Source organism: Bubalus kerabau, chromosome 2 (genome assembly GCF_029407905.1).
Source record: "Bubalus kerabau isolate K-KA32 ecotype Philippines breed swamp buffalo chromosome 2, PCC_UOA_SB_1v2, whole genome shotgun sequence".
NCBI classification, from domain to species: Eukaryota; Metazoa; Chordata; class Mammalia; order Artiodactyla; family Bovidae; genus Bubalus; species Bubalus kerabau.
This window is the reverse complement of record NC_073625.1, coordinates 99,517,422-99,543,461: the sequence shown is the minus strand read 5'-3', so window position 1 is coordinate 99,543,461 and position 26,040 is coordinate 99,517,422. Positions and strand designations below refer to the sequence as shown.

Genomic DNA, 26,040 nt, shown 5'->3' with positions numbered 1-26,040 from the left:
ACATAAAAATCCTAAAGAGGCAACCAGAAAACTACTAGAGCTTGTTACAAAATTAATATTCAGAAGTCTGTTGCATTTCTATACACAAATAATGAACTATCAGAAAGCAATTAAGGAAACAATCCAATTTATCATTGAATCAAAAAGAATAAATACCTTAGGTACAAACCTACCCAAGGAAGTAAAATACCTGTACATGGCAAACTATACGACACTAATGAAAGAAACTGAAGCTGACACAAACAGATGGAAAGATACACAATGTTCATGGGTGGGAAGAATACTGTTAAAATGACCAAACAACCAAACGCAATTCCGAGTCATTGCAATCCCCGTCAAAATGCTGAGGGCATTTTCACAGAACTAGAACACCTAATTCTAAAATGTGTATGGAAAGGTAAAAGACCGTGAATAACCAAGATAATCTTGAGAAAGAAGAAAAGGGCTAGAGATATCATGCTCTGTGACTTCAGACCATACAGCCATCAAAATAGTATGATCCTGGCACTAAATCAGACACATAGGTCAGCGGGACAGATAGAGAGCCCAGAAACAAAACTCCACACATATGGTCAATTAAACTATGACAAAGGAAGGAAGAATACACAATGGAGAAAAGACAGACTCTTTAATAAGTGGTGTTGGGAAAACTAGACAGCTACATGTAAAAGAGTGAAATTAGAACATTCTCTAATGTCGTACTCAAAATGGATTAAAGATTTAAATATAAGACCAAAAATCATAAAACTGACAGAAAACATAGGTAGAACATTCTGACATAAATCATAGCAATATTTTTTAGATATGTCTCCTAAAGCAAAGAAAATAAATGCAAAAATGAACATATGGGACCTAATTAAACTTAAAAACTATTGCACAGCAAAGGAAACTATTGACAAAATGAAAAAAGCTATCAAATGGGAAAAAACATTTGCAAGTGATACGACCAATAAGTGATTAATATCCAAAATATAGTACAACTCATACAACTCAACATCAAAAACCAAAACTCAATTAAAAAATGGGCATAATTGAATAGACATTTTTCCAAAGAGGAAACGTAGATGGCCAAAAGGCACATGAAAAGATGCTCATCATTGCTAATCATCGGGGACACGCAAATCAAAGCCACAATGAGCGAGCACCTCACACTGTCAGAATTGCTATCATCAAAAAGAACACAAATAACAAATGTAGATGAGGATGTGGAGAAAAGGGAACCTTCCTATACTGTTGATGGGAATGTAGATTGGTGCAGCCACTGTGAAAACATTATGGAGATTTCTCAAAAATCTAAAAATAAAACTACCATGAAAAGTGAAAGTCATTCAGTTGTGTCCGACTCTTTGCAATCCCATAGATGTACAGTCCATGGAATTCTCTAGGCTAGAATACTGGAATGGGTAGCCTTTCCCTTCTCCAGAGGATCTTCCCAACCCAGGGATGGAAGCCAGGTCTCCCGCATTGCAGATGGATGCTTTGCCAGCTGAGCTACCAGCGGAGCCAAAACTACCATGTGACCCATTAATTCACACCTGGGTACATATTTGAAAAAAGCAAAAACACTAATTTGAAAAGATGCATGTAGCCCAATGTTCATACAGGCGCTATTTATAATTTCCAAGATATGGGAGCAACCTACATGGCCATCAACAGATGAATGGATAAAAAAAGATGTAGTGTGTGTGTGTGTGTGTATTTCATTGTACACAATGAAAACTACTCAACCATAAAAAAAGAATGAATTTGCATATGGTTACACTTGGATGGTATTATGCTAAGTGGAATAAGTCAGATGAAGAGAGATAAATACCATATGATGTAACTTATATGTGGAATCTTAAACTACTGAGTGTAACAAAAAATGAAACAGACTCACAGAAATAGAGAACAAATTAGTGGTTACCACTGGAGAGATGGAAGGGGAGAAGAAAAAAATGGGGGTAGGGGATTAAGAGGTAAAAACTAGTATGTATAAAATAAATAAGCTTCAAGAATATATTGTACAACACAGGGAAATGAGCCAATATTTTATAACAACTATAAATGGAACATAACCTTTAAAAATTGTGAATCACTATTTTCTACACCTGAAACTTATGTAACATTGTACCTAAACTATAACTCAATTTAAAATTAAGAATTTTTAAAAAGATAACAAATAATAAGTGTTGGCAAGGATGTAGAAAAACAGAGAACCCTCATGCACTGTTGGTGGGAATGGAAATTGGTGTAGCCACTGTGAAAAACAGTATGAAGATTCTTTGAAAAATTAAGAATACTACCACATGATCCAGCAATTTCACTGCTGGGTATTTACTGAAAAAAAAAAAAAAAAAAAAGAAAACACCAACTAGAAAAGATATATGGACCCCTATGTTTATTGCAACATTATTTACAATAGCCAATATACAAGCAACCTAAGTGCCCATCAATAGATGAATGGATAAAGAAGCTATGATATACATATACAATGGAATATTATTCAGTCATAAAAAGGATGAAACCTTGCCATTTGCGGCAATATGGATGTAACTAGAGGGCATTAAGGTAATAGAAATAAATCTGACAGAGATATTAAAATACTGTATAATTTCCTGCATATGCGAATCACACCAAAAAAATGTGAACCAAATGAACAAGGTATAGATAGATACAGGGAACAAACAGGTTGTTGCCACAGGGGAAGGGATTAGGGGGAGGGAAAGATGTACATGAGGGAGGTTAAAAGGCACAAAATTCCTGAGACTTCTCTGGTGGTCTTGTGGCTAAGACTCTATGCTCTCAATACAGGGGGCCTGAGTTCGGTCCCTAATCAGGGAACTAAATCCCACATGCCACAGCTATGAGTTTGCATGCCATAACTAGATTCCTCATGCCACAACTATGACATGGAATAGCTAAACAATACTATTTTTTAAAAAAAAAAGAATGCTTTTTTTTAAAAAGGTACAAACTTCCTGCTGCAAAATAATTGAGTCAGGGTATGAAATGTACATGTGTGCATGCTAAGTTGCTTCATTCATGTCCAACCCTGTGAGACTATATGGACTATAGCCCCCCAGGCTCCACTGTCCATGGGGATTCTCCACGCAAGAGTACTGGAGTGGGTTGCCATGCCGTCCTACAGGGGATCTTCCCAACTCAGGGATCAAACTCACATCTCTTATGTCTCTTGCATTGGCAGGTGGGTTCTTTACCACTAGCGCCACCTGGGAAGCCTCATGAAATGTACAGTGTGGGGGAACTAGAGTACATAATTATATAATATCTTTGTAATATGATAGATCATAACTAGACTTCTCATGGTGATTATTTTGAAATATATGGAAATATTAAATCACTGTTATATAACAGGAACCAACATGGTATTAAACTAACATACCATAAAATAAAGTGTTTGGCAAAGTAAACATGTAAAACAGGAGTAGTTATAAAAATAAGAACTTCATATTTCTTCTTATAGATGTATTTGATTGTATAATATATGAAAAGATATATATCACAAGGCTTATCTCTTTAACAGTAGATTAAAAAAGAAAGAAAGTGAAGCTAAGTTGCTCAGCTGTGTCCAACTCTTTGTAATCCCATGGACTGTACCCCACCAGGCTCTTCCATCCATGGAATTTTCCAGGCAAGAGTTCTGAAGTGGGTTGCCATTTCCTTCTCCAGGGGATTTTCCTGACTCAAGGATTGAACCTGGATCTCCCACATTGAAGGCAGATGCTTTACGGTCTGAGCCACCAGGAAAGCCCAGTAAGATTAAAAGTAATCATTAAATTCATTTTCTACCTTGAATAGATGTAAATATGTAATGATGTATTTCACCTTTATAGACTATTGAAAAACAATTCAAGATTTAATCAATCTCTTTCAAGCAAGAATTAACTCCACCTTGTTTAATGTAACTTCAGAACATTCCATTTCCACTATTGTACTAAAGGTTCAATTTCCCATTTTCCATGATGACTGCAATACTTTCTACCTTTTCTTGAAACTTCCAGCACCCCCGCTGGAAGTTCTTTCAGCTGATGTTCTTGATTCATTAATTGAAAGTTGAAGTATTAGTCATTCAGTTGTGTCTAACTGTTTGTGACCCCATGGACTATAACCAGTCAGGTTCCTCTGCCCATGGAATTCTCCAGGCAAGAATAATATTGGAATGGGTTGCCATTCCCTTCTCCAGGGGATCTTCCCAACCCAAGGATTGAACCTGGATCTCCTGCATTGCAGGTAGATTCTTTACCAGCTGAGCCACCAGGGAAGCCCTGATTCATTAATTAAAGTTAACTATGGGTGCTCCCTCATCCCCCTAGCATCAATTTAACCAACCCATTAACAGCTGTCTACTCTTCTGACTCCCCTCCTCCTCCTATCCAAATCCAAACCCTTCGCTTTTGCTCTGCATCTCACATCACTTTTTATTTTCAAGAAATCTGTCCCTGCAATTACATCACTTTTCTACTCTATGATTCTTTTTCTCTACTAGATTGATCCTATGAGCAAAAATGCTCCAATTTATCCCATCTTAAGAACATGAGAAAAAACAATACTCTCCACTGACTCTTGGTTAACTATATACCTATTTCTCAACTCTGTTAACTTCTTAAAATAATTGTCTAAATAGCCACCCCCATTTTGGAGATCAGCCCTGGGTATTCTTTGGAAGGAATGATGCTAAAGCTGAAACTCCAGAACTTTGGCCACCTCATGCGAAGAGTTGACTCATTGGAAAAGACTCTGATGCTGGGAGGGATTGGGGGCAGGAGGAGAAGGGGACAACAGAGGATGAGATGGCTGGATGGCATCACTGACTCGATGGATGTGAATCTGAGTGAACTCCGGGAGTTGGTGATGGACAGGGAGGCCTGGCGTGCTGCGATTCATGGGGTCGCAAAGAGTTGGACACGACTGAGCGACTGAACTGAACTGAACTGAATTTTCCCCTTAACATTTCCCCTCAATCCACTCCAGGCTCCTGTTTCCAAGAAGTGTCATAAACTGCCCTTTGTCAATGTCACCAAGAAGTTCTGTGTTGCCAAATCAGTGGATGCAGTTTGTCCTCATCTTATTCAGTCTCACAGGAGCACTCAACATGGCTGTTATCCTTTTTTTTATTAAGGATTCTTCTCTTTGTTTCTAGGCCACCACAGTCTCCTAGTTTTTCCTTCCTCGTGGCTGCTCCTCCTTAGTTCCCCTTACTCGGCCTCTTCCTTTGCTTGTCCTGCTTCTATAAAAGTACAGGACATTCTCAGGACTTACACTTTCTCTATACTCACTCCCTTGGTAAGCCTGTTATCCAACAGATCCAGCTGCTCACTGTTTGAAAATCAATACCTGAGAGAGAGACAAGTGTTGGTAGAAAAGAAACCTGCTTTTAATTAGAAAGCCATTAATTTGGGAAGAAGGCAGACTCGTATCCCCCCAAAACCAACTCCGAACATTCTGCTTGGCCCTGAAAATTTTTAAAGGGAAAATGTGAAGTAACAATCTCAGTTAATAGTTGAGGTGGGGTCAGAGTCGTCACCATCCCCCACTGTGTGCTCTGTGATCTTTATTTAGATGCTATCTTCTTCACACATTTTGTTTATAAGATTACCGAAGTGGAAGCTAGGGAAGAGATCTGGTCATCTGTTACTTATTCTTCATTTCTACTCCTTTGATCTACGGAAAGAAACACCAGGTTAGGCAAGGTGACAAGACCAAGGGGTTTCCTGCTGAGTGTGGTTTCCTGCAAAGAGCTGCTTACAAGTCCTTCTGTTTCATGGCTCTGAATGACATTTGTACACCAAGGATTCTTAGATTTATCTACTGAGTCAAGGACATATATTCAATTGCCCATTTGACCTGTTCATTTAGATGCCTTATAGGCATCACAGAACAAACATGAGCCTTTGGTTTATGCCTCATTCCCTTTACAGTTGTTCTCTGGGCCACCCTGAACAAAACAACAAAAATTACCCCATTTCTCCTTCAGTCTTTATCTCAATATCCTCCATGCTGTTTAGTCTAGAAACTTAGAAATCAACTTTGATTCTTCCCTTCCCTCATGTCCCATATCTAATCTATTAATCAGTCTTTTGTTAATGAAATAAACAAAACTCCATTATTTGTGCACTTCTCTCCAACTCTACCATCACCTTCTACCCCAAGGCCACTATCATCTCTTACCTGGATATCAAAAATAGTTATCTGGATGGTTACCACTCTTCTACTCCTGCCTTCTTATAATCTACTGTCAACACAGCATTCAAGGTCATATCTTAAAAATATAAATAGGTCTACAACAGCCTTCTAATTAAATCACTTCAGTGACTTCCCATCACAGTCAAATCAAATTCTTAACCCTAGCCTACCAAGCCTTGGATGGATTCTCTGGCTCCTGGTCCTGCCTGCCTCTCCAGCCTCTCATATAACAGCCCACAAAATCCATTCCAAAAGACTTGTGAGCACAAATGCTCCAATTCAAGGGTCAGCATGAGCTGAAAATTAGGCCCTTTAAAACTGGTTAATTCATGTCTTTTGGATAAAATGACAAATTGCCATAACCCATTTATCATCTAAGATGAAGTACTATGAATAAAAAAACATACTCAACCTCTTCTACACAAATGCTTGATTTAGCACTTTTGAAATAATTTCAGCATTCAGCTAAGTGAGGCAGTTAATGAGTATTTGGCCCTATTTTTATGCCTAAGTTTTATTTTTAGACATTTATTTTCTTCCCCCAAAGCAGCCGAAATCTTCCACCTTGGATTAAACTGAAGCTACCCAAGTTGCAATCAGCACCCTTACAAAAGGGCTCAAATGTTAGAAGCGCCTTGTTCTGGTACATTGTGGCTGATTTCCAGATGTGGGGAAAGAAGGCAAAGAAAAGCAGCCTCCGTAATGAAACATAGCAAAAAGAAATCCAGATGCTGAGACTAATCAAGACAGAAGAAAAAGCTGAAGCCATTCTATAAGCATAAAATAAAGAGAACAGAATGGCTACCCCTGTGTTCATCTTAACAGCGACAGACCACACTGACTGAGGGTTTTCCTGGTGGCTCGGATGGTAGAGAATCTGCCTGCAATGTGGGAGGCCTGGGTTCGATCGCTGGGTTGGGAAGCTCCCCTGGAGAAGGGCATGGCAACCCACTCCAGTATTCTTGCCTGGAGAATCCCATGGACAGAGGAGTCTGGCAGGCTAAGTCCATGGGGTTGCAGAGTCAGACACGACTGAGCAACTAAGCACAGCACGGCACGCTGACTGAGGCCTTCAGCACTGATTATGACAACAACAAGCTTTACTTGTGTTCAGGTCAGGTTCTCCAGCCCTAACACTAAAGACTGGTCTTGGCTCGTAACTGCTGGCCTAGATATGACCAGACGCACACAGAAGGTCAGTTGTCGTGTTCATTAAACAAGAATGTTTCACATCATTTGCATCATGCTAGTTCACATTATGAATTCCTCCAGGAAAAACGGATTCCAGGGAGCTCCACTCTCCTATGCGTTGTTTTAAATTCAGTGCCTCTCACAATGCTCAGGGCACTGTGCCAATTTGGGAAAGAAGTCATAATAAAGGAAAACTCTCTGTAGTATCCTAGGGATTTCTCCTTAGCATCCACTTAGATTTTAATAGGATTGACTTTGTTTAGATAGAAAAATGAACAAAAGAACAATTTTAGGAAATCTCCCTTGATATTTTATAGTGAAAAGCCTCCACTTGAGGATTTACATATTGGGTTGAAATTTTGAATCTCTACATGTACTGTCTTTGCTTCAAGCTCATTTTTTGAGTACGGGGTGCAGGTAGGTGTAGGGAGGAGCTCTTGGTTTGTTTGGAAACCAGGTTAAAAGTGTGTTCAACACATCTGGGAGGGAGGTGAAGAGGTGCAGCTGCAGAGCAGCAAGAGTGAAGGCAAAGGAAAAGTGAAACAAGAAAGGAAGAAAAGCAGGCATTAGGTGGTGGTGCCCTACTGGCCTCAGCTTTAGAACAGAACACAGGGGCGCTCGCTCACTCATAAGGGACACTCTCCAGGCCTCCTCTGCAGAACCACAGCACCTCAGAACAATCCATCAGAGGAAGAGAGCAAAAGGGATTCATCGAGAGATTTTCTCCATAGGCAAATTTTCTCCATGGGGCTTTAACCCCCATGTTCTTCCTGGTCCCCTTGGGGCATCACTCAGGAAACCAGACTAATGCCTCCCAGTATCATACTTTGAATACGGAAATATGGGGCAAAGGAAACCACCACCTCTGGGAATCTCCTTAGGTCATGTTTGGACCCTGAACGGTGGCAGCTCTCACTGTGGAGGCATCAATGGGGCACGTGCTGAAGTTAGCCTCCCCAGGGCGGGCTGCTGAGGTTTTGGAGCCGGTGGCATTGGGGGTGGGGCTCTCTTTGTCCAACCAGTTGAAGGCTCAGGAAATAGGCAAGGCCAAGAAAACCTAGGGAGGCTCATAAATCAGGCCCAATAAAAGTAGCTATTTCAAAAATGCCACATATTTAATATCTGATATTTTGCATGTTAGCACAGCTTCCCTGATGGCTTCATGGTGACCTGTCTGCCAGTGCAGGAGACAGAAGGTCAATGGGTCAGGAAGATTCCCTGGAGAAGAAAGTAACAATCCACTCCAGTATTCTTGCCTGGGAAATCCCACCGACAGAGCAGCAGGGCAGCCTGCAGTCCATGGGGACACAAAGAATCAGACACAACTTAGCAACTAAACAACAACAGCAACAAGACCATTTGGCATTTGCTCAGATCCCCTGGGATCACTTTTAACCATTCAGTTTTCATGCTCACATTGCTCAGTTGGTGCTACCTGCTCACATCACTGCAGCCTTTTCAGAGTCTCGCCCGTAGATAATGGAAGCTGTGGTCTGGGAGTCACACTCCTTCCCTACTCTGTGCCCTAGTAGTGGCCTCAAGGCAAGAGCTAGTCTGTGGTCCAGAGCCCCACTGTGGGAATAAGGCTGAGACTCCACCTAAAGCCCCATCCTTGCTTAGCGTCTTCTGTTCCATCCTGCTTCCCGCACTTCCTCACAGGTTTCTTTTGAAAACACCACCTCATTACATGTCCACAAACCCGCATCTCCAAAGGGTTTGCTCTCCCAGAAGTGGAGCCCTAGACAAAGCACGTGTAAGGGAAACCACTCTACACCGAAGGGGCCAGGGCACTTACTAACTTTCAAGGACCATTTTCCAGTTCAGAATTCTATTATGGAATGTTTCTTCTTGCCAAAAGTGTAGATTATAAATCCTCCTCGATTGTGCTCTATACAAAAAAGAATACAGCTGGATAGAGTGGAATCTTTTGTTTTTAGCAAGAAGGCTACAAACCCAATACAACAGGCAAAAAAAAGGCAGGGTTAACAGGCAAATAGCAGCTGTTTTGTCAGTCACATAAAGATAGTAAGCAATTGAACAAGACTCCATTAAGTGAAGTGAGTTTTGAACATGCGCAGATATAAGTCCAAGGACTTCTTGGAAATAGTCACCTCTCCCTCTTTAACAGACCTAAATAGATGTCTATGACACATCAAATGCCTCGGGGAGCCAGTTGGCTGTGCCAGTCCACTCTACTCCCTTCAGTTCAGAACGTATGTTGTCATCAGCTAATAATCTAACTAAATATTATGTTAATTGACTACATGGGAGGACAAGGCATACTTGGTGTTTCTCCAACAACTAAGTTAAATAAGATGAATGCTTCAGAGAGGCTAAATAAAGCACAAAAAAGGAGGCAAGAAAATTCAGCTGTTTGGATTAGGTGTGGGAGAGTCAATAGAGAAAGACTGAAAACAAATTGTAAAGCTCTAGAAGGAGTTGGATTCTTTTTAACACTTTGAATACAAAGTTCTCCCGCCACTTTCAAGAAACAAAAACTGGAAATATCAGATGGTGAGATATTGATTAGTTTGTGTAAAAAAGATAATATAGAAGATCAAACAGTGGCCCCATACTCAGAGCAAGGCCTTGGTGCCCTCCACTCAAAAAATCTAGAAAATGAATGGACAGCAATGTATTTTAACTTAAAAAAAAATAAATATTAAAAATATGGAATTTGGGTATCTCACTTCTTTTTAACCACACTAACTGCTGGGGTTGATTATGTCAGATGTAAGGATTTCAACTACATAATGAAAGCTCTAAAATGATACTGTGACTTCTCATCTCAGACAACGTGAGATGACATTTTTATATCAGAGGGGTGGCAACAGCACCTGGAGGTCAAAGAGTCTGGGCTAATCAGTAGAAGGCTTCCTTCCTAATGTTGGTTTAGGTTGATCACCTAAGTCTGATATCAGAATCCCACTCCATGATGGTCATGGTTGTCATATTTAAATATCCTGCTGTGTGGTAAATGATATATTCAGTATTCCTTAGAATGAAATTAACTATTCTAACTCAGTCCCTGTCACTCTTTCAAATACAGAAGTAAAGAACTCCTCTTTGTATCTACCTGTCAGGGTGTTAGGGTTGAGTGACTTGTAATGAATATCAGAATCCAGGATCTAGTGTGAAGAAGAGGCAAAACCCAATCCTGACAAGACTCTTAGCTGCCATGTTACTAACACCGTTGCCCCAGAACCATACCCCGGCTCCTCCCTCCAGTAAACCCACAGAAAACCACACATAACCACACTCTCTGGCTGTGTTCACAGCGCAGGAATAAGACTGTAACTTGCATCAGCTGATTCAGCTTTGAAAGTGGGACGAAGGGCCCCCTGTGTCTCATTACCATCTCACTGTAACAGTAAGACTGTCTGTGTGCACCAAGATGGTTTATCCTGCTTCCCAACCTGATGCTAAAGGACTATACAAGGGTTGAAAAGAGGTGGCATCCCAGTTCCAGGAAGAACCCCGCCTATTCCCAGAAATCCAATGCATATGCCTCCCTCTCATTAGTCCTGCCCTTCAAATCTTACCTTAATTGTCCCACAGGCAAGAAGTTATTTGTGAACAAAGTTTCTGCTTCTGCATTCTCTGGCCACTGAATAAAGCTTGTGCTGCTTTAATCTCAGATTTGATTTTGTTTTTTGACTGTGTGAACCTGAATGGGAAAAGAACCCTTCTGAATGAGGGAGGGGCCCTTGGCTGGGCTAGGATCCAAGCAGGGATCCATATGACCTAATTTGGCGAGACTTCTTGTTTGTTAAGGGATGATTTACAATGCACTGCCTTCTGCCAGGTACTTGTGCCCCTGTATACCTGAATTGGTGGGTTTCAGTCCTTAGAATTTAAAGCTGTAGCTCACCCAACTAGCTGGTGCAGAAGGAAAGAAAAGACTGCTGGCCTAGTTCTGTGTGCACAGCTCAATGGGTCATTTTGAAAGTACAGTGGTTATCAGGTTGGCTTTGTATCCGTAAGCTCTCTGTACAGCTCAGAGTCAATCCTGCCAAACAACTTTTGTTTGTAAAGCTCTATTGCTTCAGCCCTATCTTTTCCTCACAAACCATTTCTAAATTAAAGTCAGAAACGTTAAAATTCTGAGGAACAAGAGAAAGTGAAATATCTCAAATTTATCCTTACCTTCTAGGTAACAGGACTAGATCTTTCTTTGTAAGGAAACCCAGTCATCCAGCAAGCCTACCATCCTTTTTGCCACTAAAACACACAATTTGAACATCTCTCCTACATATCACAGGACCTTAAGTCAGACAGTCTCTAATCTCAAAAAGCTTAGTTTGGAACCAAAAAATAAATGGATTATATAAACAAATAAATCTAAATACACAGATACAGGCAGCACTAAGGAATCCCCTGCCCAGGTGCTGTGGAAGGACAGAGGGAAAATACTGGAGCTTAAGAGGGAACAGGGTTTTAAGAAAAGCTTCTTGAAGCATCAATTTTGAAAGACAAGGAGAAACTGACTTGTAAGGAAGAGTATAGGGAAGTGGAAGAGGGAAGATATTTTAGGTAGACAGTAGAACAAAGGTATAGCTGCAAGAGAACATAGAAACCAAATAGGCCACATGGAAGAGAAGATGCTGGAAAGGTATGCAAGGGCTCAATCATGACCATTCTTGTAATCCACACGAAGGAAATGGAAAGTTAATGATGAAGTCAAATTTGTGTTTTAGAAGATGAATAAAAGAAGCCAGCTTGTGAACATCAAATAAGTAGATATGACAGAAAACAATTTAAAAGCAAACAGTGTGAAAGGGATAAAGTGAAAAGGACACTGTGACAGTTACTAGTACCATTTCTCTTTCTTGCTAACTGAACCCCTTCTCTGCCCAGCCCTGTGCAGGATACGACCACTTCTAGCTAAAAGGAGAACTGAGAAAGGGTTCAGAAAAGATAAATAAAATGACCACCACAACTCAGCATGGGTTAGGAGTCCTCTATATTTGGAAAAGGAGAAACTAGGGGTGACCACTGTGAAGAGCTGGGCCTATGTTAGGGGTGGAAGACAGTCAGAACTTTCCAACTTTCTTGCAAACTGAAGAGTCCAACAGCTAACCATGTTTACCTCACTCTTAAATACTGAACTCCAAATATATGTTTGTCTGTTCACCTTTTCCTCCTCCTAGCTCTGAGACTAAAAGACAATGACAAAAGGGTTCTTTGTATTCAAAATTAACTACTAAAATCAAACTGAAAAAAACAAATATTGATACTTTTTTTGGACAATGGAACATAAACAAAAAGTCTGTTGGGAGAATTTCTATGGAATCCTTGTAACAGGGATAGATGCAAGAGCAGAACTTCATAGAAACCACCCCGCCACCCTTTCTCTATTTTCTGAGCATTGATTTGATGCCTGGAGCTGCAGCAGCCACCCTACAGATGTGAGGAAACACATAGGAGGACTAAAAAGTCAACAAAATAAGAATAATAGAGCAGGAGGATGGAAAGAATCTGGGTTTGAAATAGTATTTTTAAGTCCTTATACGTGCCTGTTATGGATTTTCTATCTTTAGAGTTCCTGTTAATTAAGTTTAAGTTGCTGTTAGGTCTTCAAATGTCTCTGAACATTCCAAAGTGACACAAAATAACTTTTTTTTACATGATGAAGAGCTGCTGACACAGGAAGCAGGTTCCATTGCTGTCTACATAAAGAGAAAAAAGTCTGTTCTCCCTACATCAAAATACTAAAAGAATTTGTATTATGTCTTAACAGAGTAAAGTTAGAAATATGTATTTTCTTGCTAATGGTAACAAAACCACTTTTAATCTTGAAGCCAAAACAAACATTAGTTATGAGCCATTGGAACTTTGTAGTAAGTTTAATGTGCCTTCAGTTTTTTTTATAGGAATAGATTTCTATTAGCAGAACCACATTAACCTTAAAATTCCTGTTTCTTTTTAGAGTCAACATTAAAAGGAAAATACTGATTCTAAGCTGAAGCTTTATCTTGCAAATAATGGAAGTTTTCTGTTATACAACTAGAAAGAGTTTGCCTGGCTAATTTTACTCTCTAGAGTTCCTGTTTCTCCTTATTTCTTTCAAACGAAAGGAGTAGATACTTGCTTTCAAGAAACCTTTAAAAATAAGTTTATAAAACAGTAAAGTAACTTCACAGTGTACGATACAACAAGGACATAAATATTTATAGAAAGAATACATTGGACACATCATGACATAATTATATGTACTTCCATGTCATAAGTTTATTGTTAAATTTAAGAGTAAGAGTAAAGAGTAAAGTTAAGAGTAGAGTAAAGTAAAGTGTAGAGTTAAGAGTAAAAAGGGGACAATATAGAAGCTTTATGTTGGTCTTTAGACTTTTTAAATACAGAGTACATGCATTTGACTCATCTGGGCACATAAGTATATTAGTCCCTCACAGACCAAGCTGAGCAGGTAATGTTAGCTTGGCCTGAGACAGATCTGGATATTAAATGATGCCTGTGGCAATTCCTAGTAAGAGAATTGCAATAAAAGCTCCTAGGTTTTGAAGAAAGGCTTTGCTTCCTTTAGTAAGGGATTTTTGTTTCAGAAATTGTGTCTAGGAGGATCAGATAACACAGAGTTTCTGAAGAAGATACTTGAGTTTTAGACTCTACAGATCAGAGATCCAATATCTACCACAATGTAAAAACAAAGCTGAGTACACCTTCCAGCATTCCATCAAGCTCTGAAAGACCAAATAAATTGTACAAGCAGATTGTTTACACGCCCACAGAGCCTACCACACTGCTGTTTCATCCTCAACCAGAGCTTATGGCCTCAAAGGGGGTTCCCTTAACAAGCTGTTGAGTACCAAGGATGGTTGGCTTCCTAGGTGGCCCTAGCAATAAAGAATCTGCTTGCCAATGCTGGAGACATAAGAGACATGGGTTCGTGTGATCCCTGAGTTGGGAAGATTCCCTGGAGCAGAGCATAGCAACCCACTCCAGTATTCTTGCCTAGAGAATCCCGTGGACAGAGAAGCCTGGTGGGCTACAGTCCAGAGGGTGGCAAAGAATCAATTACAACTGAAGTGACCAAGTATGCACACACACACCAAGAATGGTTTTGCAGGAGAAGAGCTGTTTTCCCCCGTGAGTAGGCTCTATAGGCTTAGAGACCCTGACAGGTAAGCCTGAAGGACAAGGGAGTAAGGGAAATCTCCAGTTCGGTAGGACATTGAGTAGTGCCTAATATAGCTTTGGCTGAATGAAGATGAGGCTTTAGGCCAGGCTCTGTACCATGTTTTGGACTTGTGGTCAAGGCGATGGAAGAAGGCTGATTGGAAGACTGAGGAAATGATGAGAATACAGAACATTAGGAATGGATCCAGAGCATGAGACTGATCAGGAGTCTACTGAGCAAGCGTGAAAAAAGAGGCCAAGCTAACCTGATTCCATCGTTACTTATTCATGTAACTGAGAGCCTCTTCTGTGGTGAACCCCTTCTGGTGAGCATTCGCATGGAACCCAAATAAGGCATCTGTGGCTTCAGGGAGAGAGGTTCTTTCTCTCTGTTCCTTTCCTGCATCAAAGCGAACCAGGCTATGCTACAGCTGACTGCCACTGCAGATTGCCACTGAGGACTTCCAGAACGCTCCATGTGCCGTTTTTTTACCCACCTAAATTGGCTGTGAAAGGAGTTCCTTGATCAGAAACAGAGGCCAGGGACTAATTCAAATGTAACTCCCCATTTTATGTTCCCTATCAATGAGGTTGTTAACCTTTTAACACGGTGCAGTGGTCTCTAAGAACCTAGCTCGGCAATCTCACAGGGCGTCTTCTTCCACCTTGGAAGTTACTTGACATAGCTACTTGGCAGAGCACTGGTTAGGCTCTGAACTGCGTGCTAAATAAGGCACTGTCTCCTCATAGTTACAAGATGTGGATCTAAGAACCATATAGTGTCTAAAAATGATAGCTGATTAACCCACTTTCCCATTTTTAACTCACTGTCCCTTTAACGTCCATTCATCCTTTCTTTTAATACTTAGGGAAGACTTTTACCATGGGACACAGTTTGGTTCTTCTGAATTGGAAGCTAAAACTGGTCATTTGAACTCTTCATACCAAGGAAAAAATAGCAGAAAAGTGGTCTGGCTATTGTGTCTTGGCTCGGCCAATTGACCATGACTAATAAGACAATTTGCAATTATTGCTGTACAACTAGGAGGAATATGATAGGAATCTAGTGGATCCCTTTCTTTTTTTGATATGCTGTGGGTGAGGTTAATGGGGGACTATCTATAGGGAACAGCACCAAGAACTGAAACAGCTCAAGAATCAAGGTTCAGGCTACCAGGCTGGGGAAATAGCAGAGGAGTGGGCTCAAGGTAAGATCACAGAATGGGTAATAGCAAAAAGAAGGCATGAGTATCAGCTCTGGCTTAGGGATAAGCAGCAAGAAAGAATGACCATAGCCTGTGCTGTGACTTAGACTAAAACATCTTCTCTTCTATCCATACTTTATGCGGTGTGTGCTGCTGGCAGTAAAGCATTTCTTTTGGACCATGGACTGAAACAGAATTTGAAAGGGATATCAGCTAAAGCAGAGCTACTCAGAGTAGGGGGGGTCTGCAGGCTTGTGCCAGTCAGCAAGCTGTTTATTACTGGTTCATAACACCAAAAGTATAGGAATACAGAAGAAGTATTTAAAATTACTCTGTCAAATTGGTATCAAAATCTTTATGCCTATTGTATGTAATAATAAAAAATCGAGGCTTGCATTTTATGTTCTTTTGAATTTCATTTTTCTAGAAATTCATTTTTATTACATCTTCCGAATGAATTTGTCCATGACAGATTAGAAACAAAACTTTACTGTTCCTTTAACCATAGAGCTGAGAAGCACTGATTTTAATGAGCATTGGCTTTGTCAAAGCTATTACTACTCCTGGATGCAGCACCTGTTTACGGGGAGAAGTCTGGTTCACAGAGCTTTAGTCAGTATGCAGAGAGAAGGGGCAGCAAATAGATACGGTTCCAGAAACAACTTGGAAGGTAAAGGTAGTTGGGAACTAGGATCGTAAGTGAAGAGAACAATGGGGTCAAGCAATGTTGTTCAGTGTGTTTGTGGGCCTGGGAAAAGAGGGAAGGAATGGGTGACGGTGCATCCATGGAAGGGCTAGGGTCTAGAGAAAGATTAGAGGGGGCAGAGGTGAGACAAGGAGGAATTACCAGAAGACAGGTTTGCTCAAGATGCAGATAGATGAGAGAATTTATATTTCTCAAAGAGAGTGGTAGCCAATCTTTGAAGAGTAGGGACTGGAGGCCCATATGAGGAGAAGCAGAACCATCATTCCATAGTGAATCATGCTGGGCCTGGAACTCACCACCTGCACAGATGAGAACACAGGCAAGGATGCCTCGTTTTGAAAAACCCTCTTAGCAGTGTTGGTCGGTATCTCCCTCTATCTCTCTGCCTGAATTTGCCAGTGTCTATTGAACCCAGAAGCCTCCACAGAAGAATTTCTAGCTACAGAAACACAGAAACGAGTAGAGGCTCACCTGCCAGTAAACAACATTTGAACAGCATATGAGAATCACCACCTGAGCAAAGACTGATATGCTGGGCAGATTTTTTGGCACCAGCTCCATCCTTTTCATAGGTCATGCTCCCACCAGTCAGACCTGCCAAGGTTCCAGCTTCCACAAGGTGACCTCATTCTTGGGATCCCACAGATCAATTCCTTTCATCATAGAGGTAGCGTCCTCCTGTTTCCTAAGTTCCTCACTCTCTTCTATTTGATTTCCCTACTTTTCTACCACCTGGTTTCAGGGATTAACTATTCTCTGTTGTAAATACTTGAAATGGATGCTATTTTCCCAGAAAGGCTGTCTGTGGATCAGATAAGTTCACTCACACTAGTCCCTGGGGTGTCTATAATTATCACATTTTCCAGAAATGTCTATCTTTGACATCAGCTCTTTGACCTCTTACTTGTAAAGGCCACCTAGAGTAGGAAAGCCAAATGGTAACCAGCTGCATACCCTGTACCTTCAAAACAGGTGATCGAAAGCAATATCACATCCTGAGATATTTTCAAAGGCTTGAAAGATGTGCATGTAGATTGTTGTTGTTTAGTCGCTAAGTTGTATCTAACTCTGTGACCCCATGGACTGTATTGTAGCCTGCCAGGCTCCTTTGTCCATGGGATTTCCCAGGCAAGAATACTGGAATGGGATGCCATTTCCTTCTCCAGGGAATCTTGCTGACCCAGGAGTTGAAACTGTCTCCTGCACCTACAGGCAGATTATTTACTGCTGAGCCACCAGGGAAGCCCATACATGTAGATAGTCAGACTTTATTCTCATCTAGTTCCCTAGTTTAGTCATTGCAAACGTTGATAACAATTGAATTTAAAAAGAAAATATCAAAAAAAAAAAGTAAAAAACAAACAAAAAACTCCAAAAAACAAAAACTAGACTATAAGGGCTGGATCATCAATTTAATTCCTAAAAACTCCATGTTTGATTTGAACCAAAGATTTCTGCTTGTCTGATATTTCCTGAGCCCTGATTACTGCACTGCCTTTGGATCTCTGACCACACCCACCTGGGCTGCAAACTTGCCTTCAGCGTGATTCTTAACTCTGCTGAGTTTAGGGATCTCATTTTCATTGCATCTTCTCCACAGTCTGAGCCTACGAAAACAGTTGCCAACGTGCATTTTTAAAGGACTCTGCAGCCTGGCTCAGCAATCTGTTTCTTAGGAAAGAAGATTTTTCTGAGCTCCAACAGCAGAACAAAATGAGAGGTAGGTAGGCCAGACACATGCATATTCAAACTATTTTTTTTTTTCTTTTTAGTTTTTGTAGACTTTGACAGCAAAGAAAACCTGAGAATGATAAAGAGGAAGGCATTCAATGTTACCTAGTGTAGGACAGTACTCAGAAATGGTTTGCACTCACCAGGCCATCAAACTTGAAATTAAAGCTGGCTGCGTAGGCTAGCTCATTGAATTCAGACTACCTGGTGAGGACTGCTGCAATGATTTCAGCAGATCTGAATTTCTTAAATCTCCTCTGAGAATGTTTTCTTCACTGTATCCTCTAAGGCATGAATGTGCTGAATTTAAATTACTTTGTTACTCAGAGAACAATGGTGAAAAGAGAGATAAGATGTTGAGCCGTGTAGGGTTGCCAGATATAACATAGGACACCCAGTTAAACTTGAATTCAGGTAAACAACTAATAATATTTTAATACAAGTATGTCTGGGACATACTCATACTCATGCTCAGTTGCTCAGTCATATCCGACTCTTTGTGACCCCGTGGACTGTAGCCCATCAGGCTCTGCTATCCACAGGATTCTCTAGGCAAGAATATTGCAGTGGGTTGCCATTTTTCCCTCCAGGGGAGCTTACTAATCCAGGGATCAAACTTGTGTGTCTCATACCTCTCCTGCATTGGCAGGTGGATTCTTTACCACTAGCGCCACCTGGGAACCCTCACTCATACTAAAACAAGTCATTTACTGATTATCTGCAATTCAGATTGAACTGGGAGTCTTGTGTTTCTGTTTGTCAATTCAGGCAACTGTACTGTGGGGGCAGCTGGCATTAGCTTCTTCTCATATGAAGACAACTTGGCTGCTTTGGCAGGGGCACACACACATAGAGAAGTGGTTAAGAACTAAGGCTAGAGAGTGAGATTGCCTACATTTGAATTGTATCACTTTCACCTAATGCCTCTGATTTTGGACCAGAGCCAGGAACACAATTTGAGCGGTCAGCCTGCTTCATCAGCCTCCACTCTCTTAATTTTGGCAACAGCTACCCACACTCTCAGCAGTGCCCCCAAGGAGATGCCCAGTTTCCTGAGGGGGAGAGGTTAGTGAAACATTTGGCAACCTCTTATCATGAGATTTCACATTTCTGTCCTAGATCATAGAAGGGAGATTCCCTGCCTTTTATCCCAGTAAGGGCCCATGGCTAATTCCAAATACTACCTTTCTCTAGGTGTCTGTTGTATGCAACCCACCATCAGGATCAGTTGGGGTTTTTGTTTCTGGTAGCAATAGGAAGGAACCCAGGATAACAAGCAAAGCATGGTTTTGAAGGGAAGGAGTTAAAGTTGCTCATGTGAATCAAACAAGGGCTGCACAAACCAGCTTCAGGAAGGACAGGAGTAGGAGCAGTGAGATGTCAAAACCGAGCTGCAGAAGCCTGAGGTCACTGCACCAGGTCCCTACTTCAGACGACCCCTACTTTTCCACCTCTGTCAGATTTCCAAATCATTTGGGTACTCTACTGAATCCGGGTGTTCTATTCCTGGGTCAGAATGATAAGGCACAAGGACTGAGAATGAAGACACAGCCAGAGCCCCTGAGGGAGTGGATGTGAGCTGAGCGCACATCCTAGTGGGCACCTACTGTAAGCTTTGCCACAGAACCCCATTAGGATTCTATTATAATAATCAGTAATGCTCAAAATTCTCCAAGCTAGGCTTCAACAGTACATGAACCGAAAATTTCCAGATGTTAAAGCTGGATTTAGAAAAGGCAGAGAAACCACAGATCAAATTGCTAACAACCATTGGATCATAGAAAAAGCAAGAGAATTCCAGAAAAACATCTACTTCTGCTTCATTGACTACACTAAAAGCCTTTGTGTGGATCACAACAAACTGCAGAAAATTCTGGAAGAGATGGGACCACCATCTCTCTGGAAGAGACCAGACCACCTGACCTGGAAAATTCTGGAAGAGATAGGACCACCATCTCTCTGGAAGAGACCAGACCACCTGACCTGCCTCCTGAGAAATCTGTATGCAGGTCAAGAAGCAACAGTTAGAACCGGACATGGAACAATCGACTGGTTCCAGATTGGGAAAGGAGTACCTCAAGGCTGTATATTGTCACACTGCTTATTTAAGTTATATGCACAGTACCTCATGTAAAATGCTGGACTGGAGGAAGCATAAGCTGGAATCAAGATTGCTGGAAGAAATATCAATAACCTCAGATATGCAGATGACACCACCCTTATGCCAGAAAGTGAAGAGGAACTAAATAGCCTCTTGATGAAACTGAAAGAGGAGAGTGAAAAAGATGGCTTAAAAACTCAACATTCAAAAAACTAAGATCATGACATCTGGTCCCATCACTTCATGGGAAATAGATGGGGAAACAAGGGAAACAGTGACAGACTTTATTTTTTGGGGCTCCAAAATCACTGTAGATGGTAACTGCAGCCATGAAATGAAAAGACACTTTCTCCTTAGAAGAAAAGCTATGACAAACCTAGACAGCATATCAAAAAGTAGAGACATTACTTTACTGACAAAGGTCCATCTAGTCAAAGTTATAGTTTTTCCAGTAGTCATGTATGGATGTGAGAGTTGGACTATAAAGAAAGCTGAGTGCCAAATAATTGATGCTTTTGAACTGTGGTGTTGGAGAAGACTCTTGAGAGTCCCTTGGACTGCAAGGAGATAAAACCAGTCAATCCTAAGGGAAATCAGTCCTGAATATTCATTGGAAGGACTGATGCTGAAGCTGAAACTCCAATCTTTGACCACTGATGCCAAGAACTGACTCATTGGAAAAGACCCTGATGCTGGGAAAGACTGAAGGCAGGAGGAGAAGGGGATGACAGAGGATGAGACTGTTGGATGGCATCATGGACTCAATGGACATGAGTTTGAGCAAGCTCTGGGAGTTGATGGACAGGGAAGCCTGGCATGCTGCAGTCCATGGGGTCACAAAGAGTCAGACATGACTTAGTGACTGAACAGATAATAATCATAGATATAACAGATGTATGGATAGAAATTTGTTACAGAGAAGAAATGGAAACAATTTAAATGTCCAATCAAGGGAAGATTAGAATAATAATATGGAAAAATAAAATACAGTATATAAAGGTACCTACCTTTGGAGAAGGAAATGGCAATCCACTCCAGTGTTCTTGCCTGGAGAATCCCAGGGACGGGGGAGCCTGGTGGGCTGCCGTCTATGGGGTCGCACAGAGTCGGACACGACTGAAGTGACTTAGCAGCAGCAAAGGTACCTTATTTATCAGATGATTTTAAATGCTGGACTGATATTTCATGTTATAGGAAGCTCTCCTATGAAATTTATAATGCAAGTCAGGATTTTACCATGATTCGTTTCTGTTTTCTGATTTCAAAAATCTTCCCAAGAAAAAAACTCGGTGAAATGATAAGTAAAAATAATGCATAATCCTAAGCTAGATGCCTCCCCCAACCCATCCCAGAGGTTGACTCAATGAATCTGGAGTGAGGGCTACATTTTCACAAACACTCCAGAGAGTTCCGCCTCAGGTTGCACAGAGATCACATTTGAGAACAATGTTTTAGATGTTAGTGGAGGATATTGTTTGAAGGATACTCTTCAAATGACTAGAGTCTCCAGGCTTGAAATAGTCTAATAAACTCTGAGAGTTAATCTGTTCTGCTAGCAGTCCTTGCCATTGTGTCATTTCTCTAATAGCATCTTTCCCTCCTTGGGGATCTTCTTCCTAATTCACAATATGAGGAGAGATTGAGAGAGGTGACACCCATCTGGCCCTTGCCTTTCACAGGTAGGCACCTGTGTTAGGTTGTAGGCTGCATAACAAATACCAAACATTTAATAGCTTAGAACAACACACTTGTATTATCTCACAATCACAATAGCTCAACACACTTGTATTATCTCACAATCACAATAGCTTAACAGAATTTTGTGCTCAGGGTGTCACCCGGCTGCAGTCAAGGCTGTCAGCCGGGGCAGCTATCGCATCTGAGGCCTGTAGTCATTTTCCAAGATCACTGACTGCCAGTGGAATCTGGTTCCTTGCAGCTGTAGTGCTGAGCCCCCCCCCCCCCCACCCACCAGCACCGGGTCCTCTCCACCACAGGTGGTCTGCTGCTTCAAGCCCAGCAGGAACATAGCTTCTTGACCTCTGCTAAAGGACACACTGCTTAGGGTCAGGCCCACTCCGAATTCTGTCTCTTGATTACCTCAAAATCAACTGCAAATTAAGAAAAATCAACTTGGTCAGGGAGTGTATTCTAATCAAGGCTGTGACTACCAAATCATGTTCACAGACCCAGTCCACATTCAAAGGGAATCCTACAGAATGTGTATACCAGCAAGCAAAAATTCTGGGGCCATCAGAGAGTTTGACCACTGTGAGAGCCGGCCTTTGAATGACCCTCGGTGATCAGACTCTAGTATCCTACATTGGACTGGCACAGGTCTGTCTTACCAATAGAATACTGCAGAAATGATATGTTCCTAACTGGGTTATAGAAGAACTGTGTCCTCCAGTTTGGTTTCTCTTGCTCCCTGATTGTTCACTCTGGGGGAAGCCAGCTGTCACGCTGTATGAGAAGCCTCTGTGGAGAGATCTACTTGACAAGTAAATGACTCTCCCAACCAGCAACCACAGGAATGAGCCTGGAAGCAGTTTCTCCAGCTTTTTCAGATGACTACAGCCCTGGCCAACATTTTACATCTTAACTGCAATCCAATGGGAGACCTGGAGCCAGAAACATTCAGCTAAGCCGCTTCTGGGCTTCCATTGTGGCTCAGTTGGTAAAGAATCTGCCTGCAACGTGGGAGACCTGGGTTCGATCCCTGGGTTGGGAAGATCCCCTGGAGAAGGGAAGGGCTACCCATTCCAGTATTCTGACCTGGAGAATTCCATGGACTGTATAGGCCATGGGGTCATAGAGTCAGACATGACTAAGTGACTTTCACTTTCAAGCTGCTTCCAGATTTCTCACTCTCAGAAACTGTGCAAGATGATAAATGTTTGTTGTTTTAAACTGCTGAGTTGGGGGATTATTTGTTATGCATCAGTAGGTAACCAATGCAACACTTGTCCCAGGCCTGAATAATCCAGAGAGAGAAACACACCTGTATTCCTCTTCTCTAATAACACAGGAGAAGCACATATGCAGCAGGAGTTAATAAGCCCATAAAGAGAGGAGCAGAGAGCAAAGCTACGTTGGATGGTGCAAGGGCAGCAGTGGTATCTTTTCAGCCTCTGGATCCAGTCAGGTTTAATTTAGTCCCATGCTTATTATTCTCAGTATTATGAGCCAATGAATTCTTTCTCCCCACTTTAAGTTCAGAGCCTTCCAAAGTACATTTAGTCCTACTGAAAGTATTTTGGTCCTCTGTCCATCAAATAAATAAGCATAAATGTATACTGATATGCAGTGTAGTCAGCCCAAAGACCATAATTTGTTCCTCTTCCCCATCTCTTGATGGCTATGATTAGGCTGAAATCTGGTTTCTGTCACTTGCAACTGGGAGGAGTTCTGATTCAAAAGCCCTCGTAGGATTAGTTTCATGTGTCACTGTGGTCATTTTCTTATTGCATCTGTCCCTCTAAGGTCATATTGGCTGGCCCTGGATTGTATGTTAGGTCATGCTCTTCAGGTTCCTTGAAAATAAGTTTTATTTTCTTGTGTTTCTAAGAAAGTTCCTATGGCATTTTCTCCCAGGGAAGCCAGAGCATGCTGAGAGTCTAGCAATTTGACTAAATGATCTACATTTATCCAGGATAAATTTCCTCTATAGTGTATGGCATCTTGCTTCCTAACTTAGCTAATCAAACACTCTCTGGGTACCAAGCCAACTGTTCATGCTGAAGCAGGCTGAGCAGTCATTGTGAAAAGAAACACAATAAACAAATCCCACGCATGAATTGAGCAAAGATTCTGAGTTCTGAGAGGCAGTTTTTCCATCTAGTCTCAGTGCAAAGGAGTCTACAGAGGCCACACAGTTAACCCACTGTTCACTCTGCTTCCTCCCAACTCTGAACCGTAGCAGTGAGTTTACATAGAAGGAGACCTCTTTAGTGAGCCCCCTCACCCACATAACAATCCTATTGTGATTTTCTCCTAGACACCAGCACTGCTGCCAAAATAACAGATAATGCATTTTAAATTGAAATTTATAATCATTAAACAAAGTCGAGAGGCCGAGTCCTAACTGCCCTTCCCCACATAATTCCTAATTTTGTCATTTCCTAGAATAATATAGTAGTATAGGCTCTAAATTCACCTCAACAGCATTATTCCTTACCAAATCAATTTCTTTAACTTAGCCTAGTGACCATTCATAAAACCTGCCCTTAGAAAAACTCAAGTAATTCTGTTAATAGTGTTTGCCATTTGGTTGAATACATTCAGCATCCAGGAACTGAGTAAAAGGAGCTCAGAGAAATTGGTATTAACAATACCCGGCAGTTTTTTCCCCTAAAGATAGTTTTCTATCACAATGATTAGGATCAGAGACTCTAGAATTAGATTACTTGGATTCAGAGCTCAGGTTTTCCATTTAAAGCCATGTATCATTGGCCAAATTACCCAACTCCTCTTTGTCCAATTTTACATCTATAACATAAGGATAATAGTAATATCCATCTTGGGATCATTTTTATAAGAACTATTTAATGATATTCAAAAACACTTATAATACTACCTGGTACACAGTGAAGTATAAAACAAACAGCCAGCACAGACTATATTAAAATCTGATTGTTTAACTTCCAACTTACCACAGAAGATACTTCAGCATCATTCAAAAGAAGTATCACCATCGCATCTTGTGTAGCATTTGTACTCTTCTACATGCTGTGGAAGAAATCAAATTAAGGTTATTTCAGAGTACTGGTATCCCCATATGACTAAAACAAAACAAAACAAAACAAAAACCCACATATCTTCTTTACAGGAAGATATTATCCCAAGCTGAAAATCATTTCTACAACATTTTTGCAAATTTAGTTTCTGGCACACAATAAAAAATAACTAGGCACTCAGAGACAAGATAATAAACAGCAAATAGAACTCACAAGTACCTTAAAGGTTAGAGTTTTTAGACAGAGATATTAAAATAACCATACTTCCTTAGATTAAGGAGATAGGACAAGATGGAGAATTTTGGTAGAGGGTTGAAAACCATAAATAGAAATGACAAGAACTGGAAAATAATAACCAAAATTAGTGACAATTTAATAAGTTGATTTAATACCCATTTAGACAGCCAAAAGGAATTAGTAGCCTGGATACTGATTGGCTTGAAAGAACTATCCCAAATGAAGCAAAGAAAAATGAAAGAGCGAGATTAGAAAGGAAGAAACTGAAGATACAGTGAGAAGGTACCATATAAGTGGAATTCTAGGGAGGGAAAAAGAATGGGCAATAAGAATTATTTGAAGAAATAATGGATAAAACTTTTCCCAAAATGAAAGACATCAATATACAAACTTAGAAGCCAAAACAATTCTAAAAAGAATAAAGAGAAAAACACCAGGGACCCAACTGTGAAACTTTAAAAACCAAAGAAAAAGTTTTAAAGCAGCTGGATGTAAACAAAGGCAGACTGCCTTTAAAGGAACAACAATTAGGCAGATAGCTAACTTTTAATAGAGTTAATAGGAACCAGAAAACACAAAATAATATGTTCAAAATATTAAAAGAAAATAACTCCCAACCTAGAATTAGAAGTTTAGAAAAATAATATTTCAATAAGACTGAAATAAATAATTTTAATCAGTAAATCAGAATTTGTAGCCAGTAGATCTGCAGTAAAAAAGATACTAAAGACATGCTTTGCAGCAGATGGAAAATAGTACCAGGAGACCCAGATTTAGAATGGGATGAAAAGCAATGAAAACATGAATTTAAAC

The 26,040-nt window shown here is 40.7% G+C and overlaps 1 protein-coding gene across 23 annotated transcripts in view; it reads right to left on the bottom strand.

Annotated features, from left to right (window-relative positions):
* Positions 1 to 26,040, bottom strand: part of HHLA2 (HHLA2 member of B7 family) — a 160,638-nt gene that overhangs the window by 22,997 nt on the left and 111,601 nt on the right. For 8 of the 23 annotated variants that reach the window (XM_055568090.1, XM_055568094.1, XM_055568091.1 and 5 more), the window contains one exon: positions 24,907 to 24,982. The exons of 2 other annotated variants lie outside the window; for them this stretch is intronic. In XM_055568090.1, the coding sequence (XP_055424065.1) occupies positions 24,907 to 24,929 (23 nt within the window). In that variant the 5' untranslated portion in view covers positions 24,930 to 24,982. Of the gene's footprint in view, positions 1 to 16,893; positions 17,071 to 21,261; positions 21,458 to 21,740; positions 21,871 to 22,226; positions 22,366 to 24,906; positions 24,983 to 26,040 lie in introns of those variants that run through there. 13 more of the 23 variants (XR_008710335.1, XM_055568088.1, XM_055568096.1 and 10 more) reach the window with 5 other exon arrangements.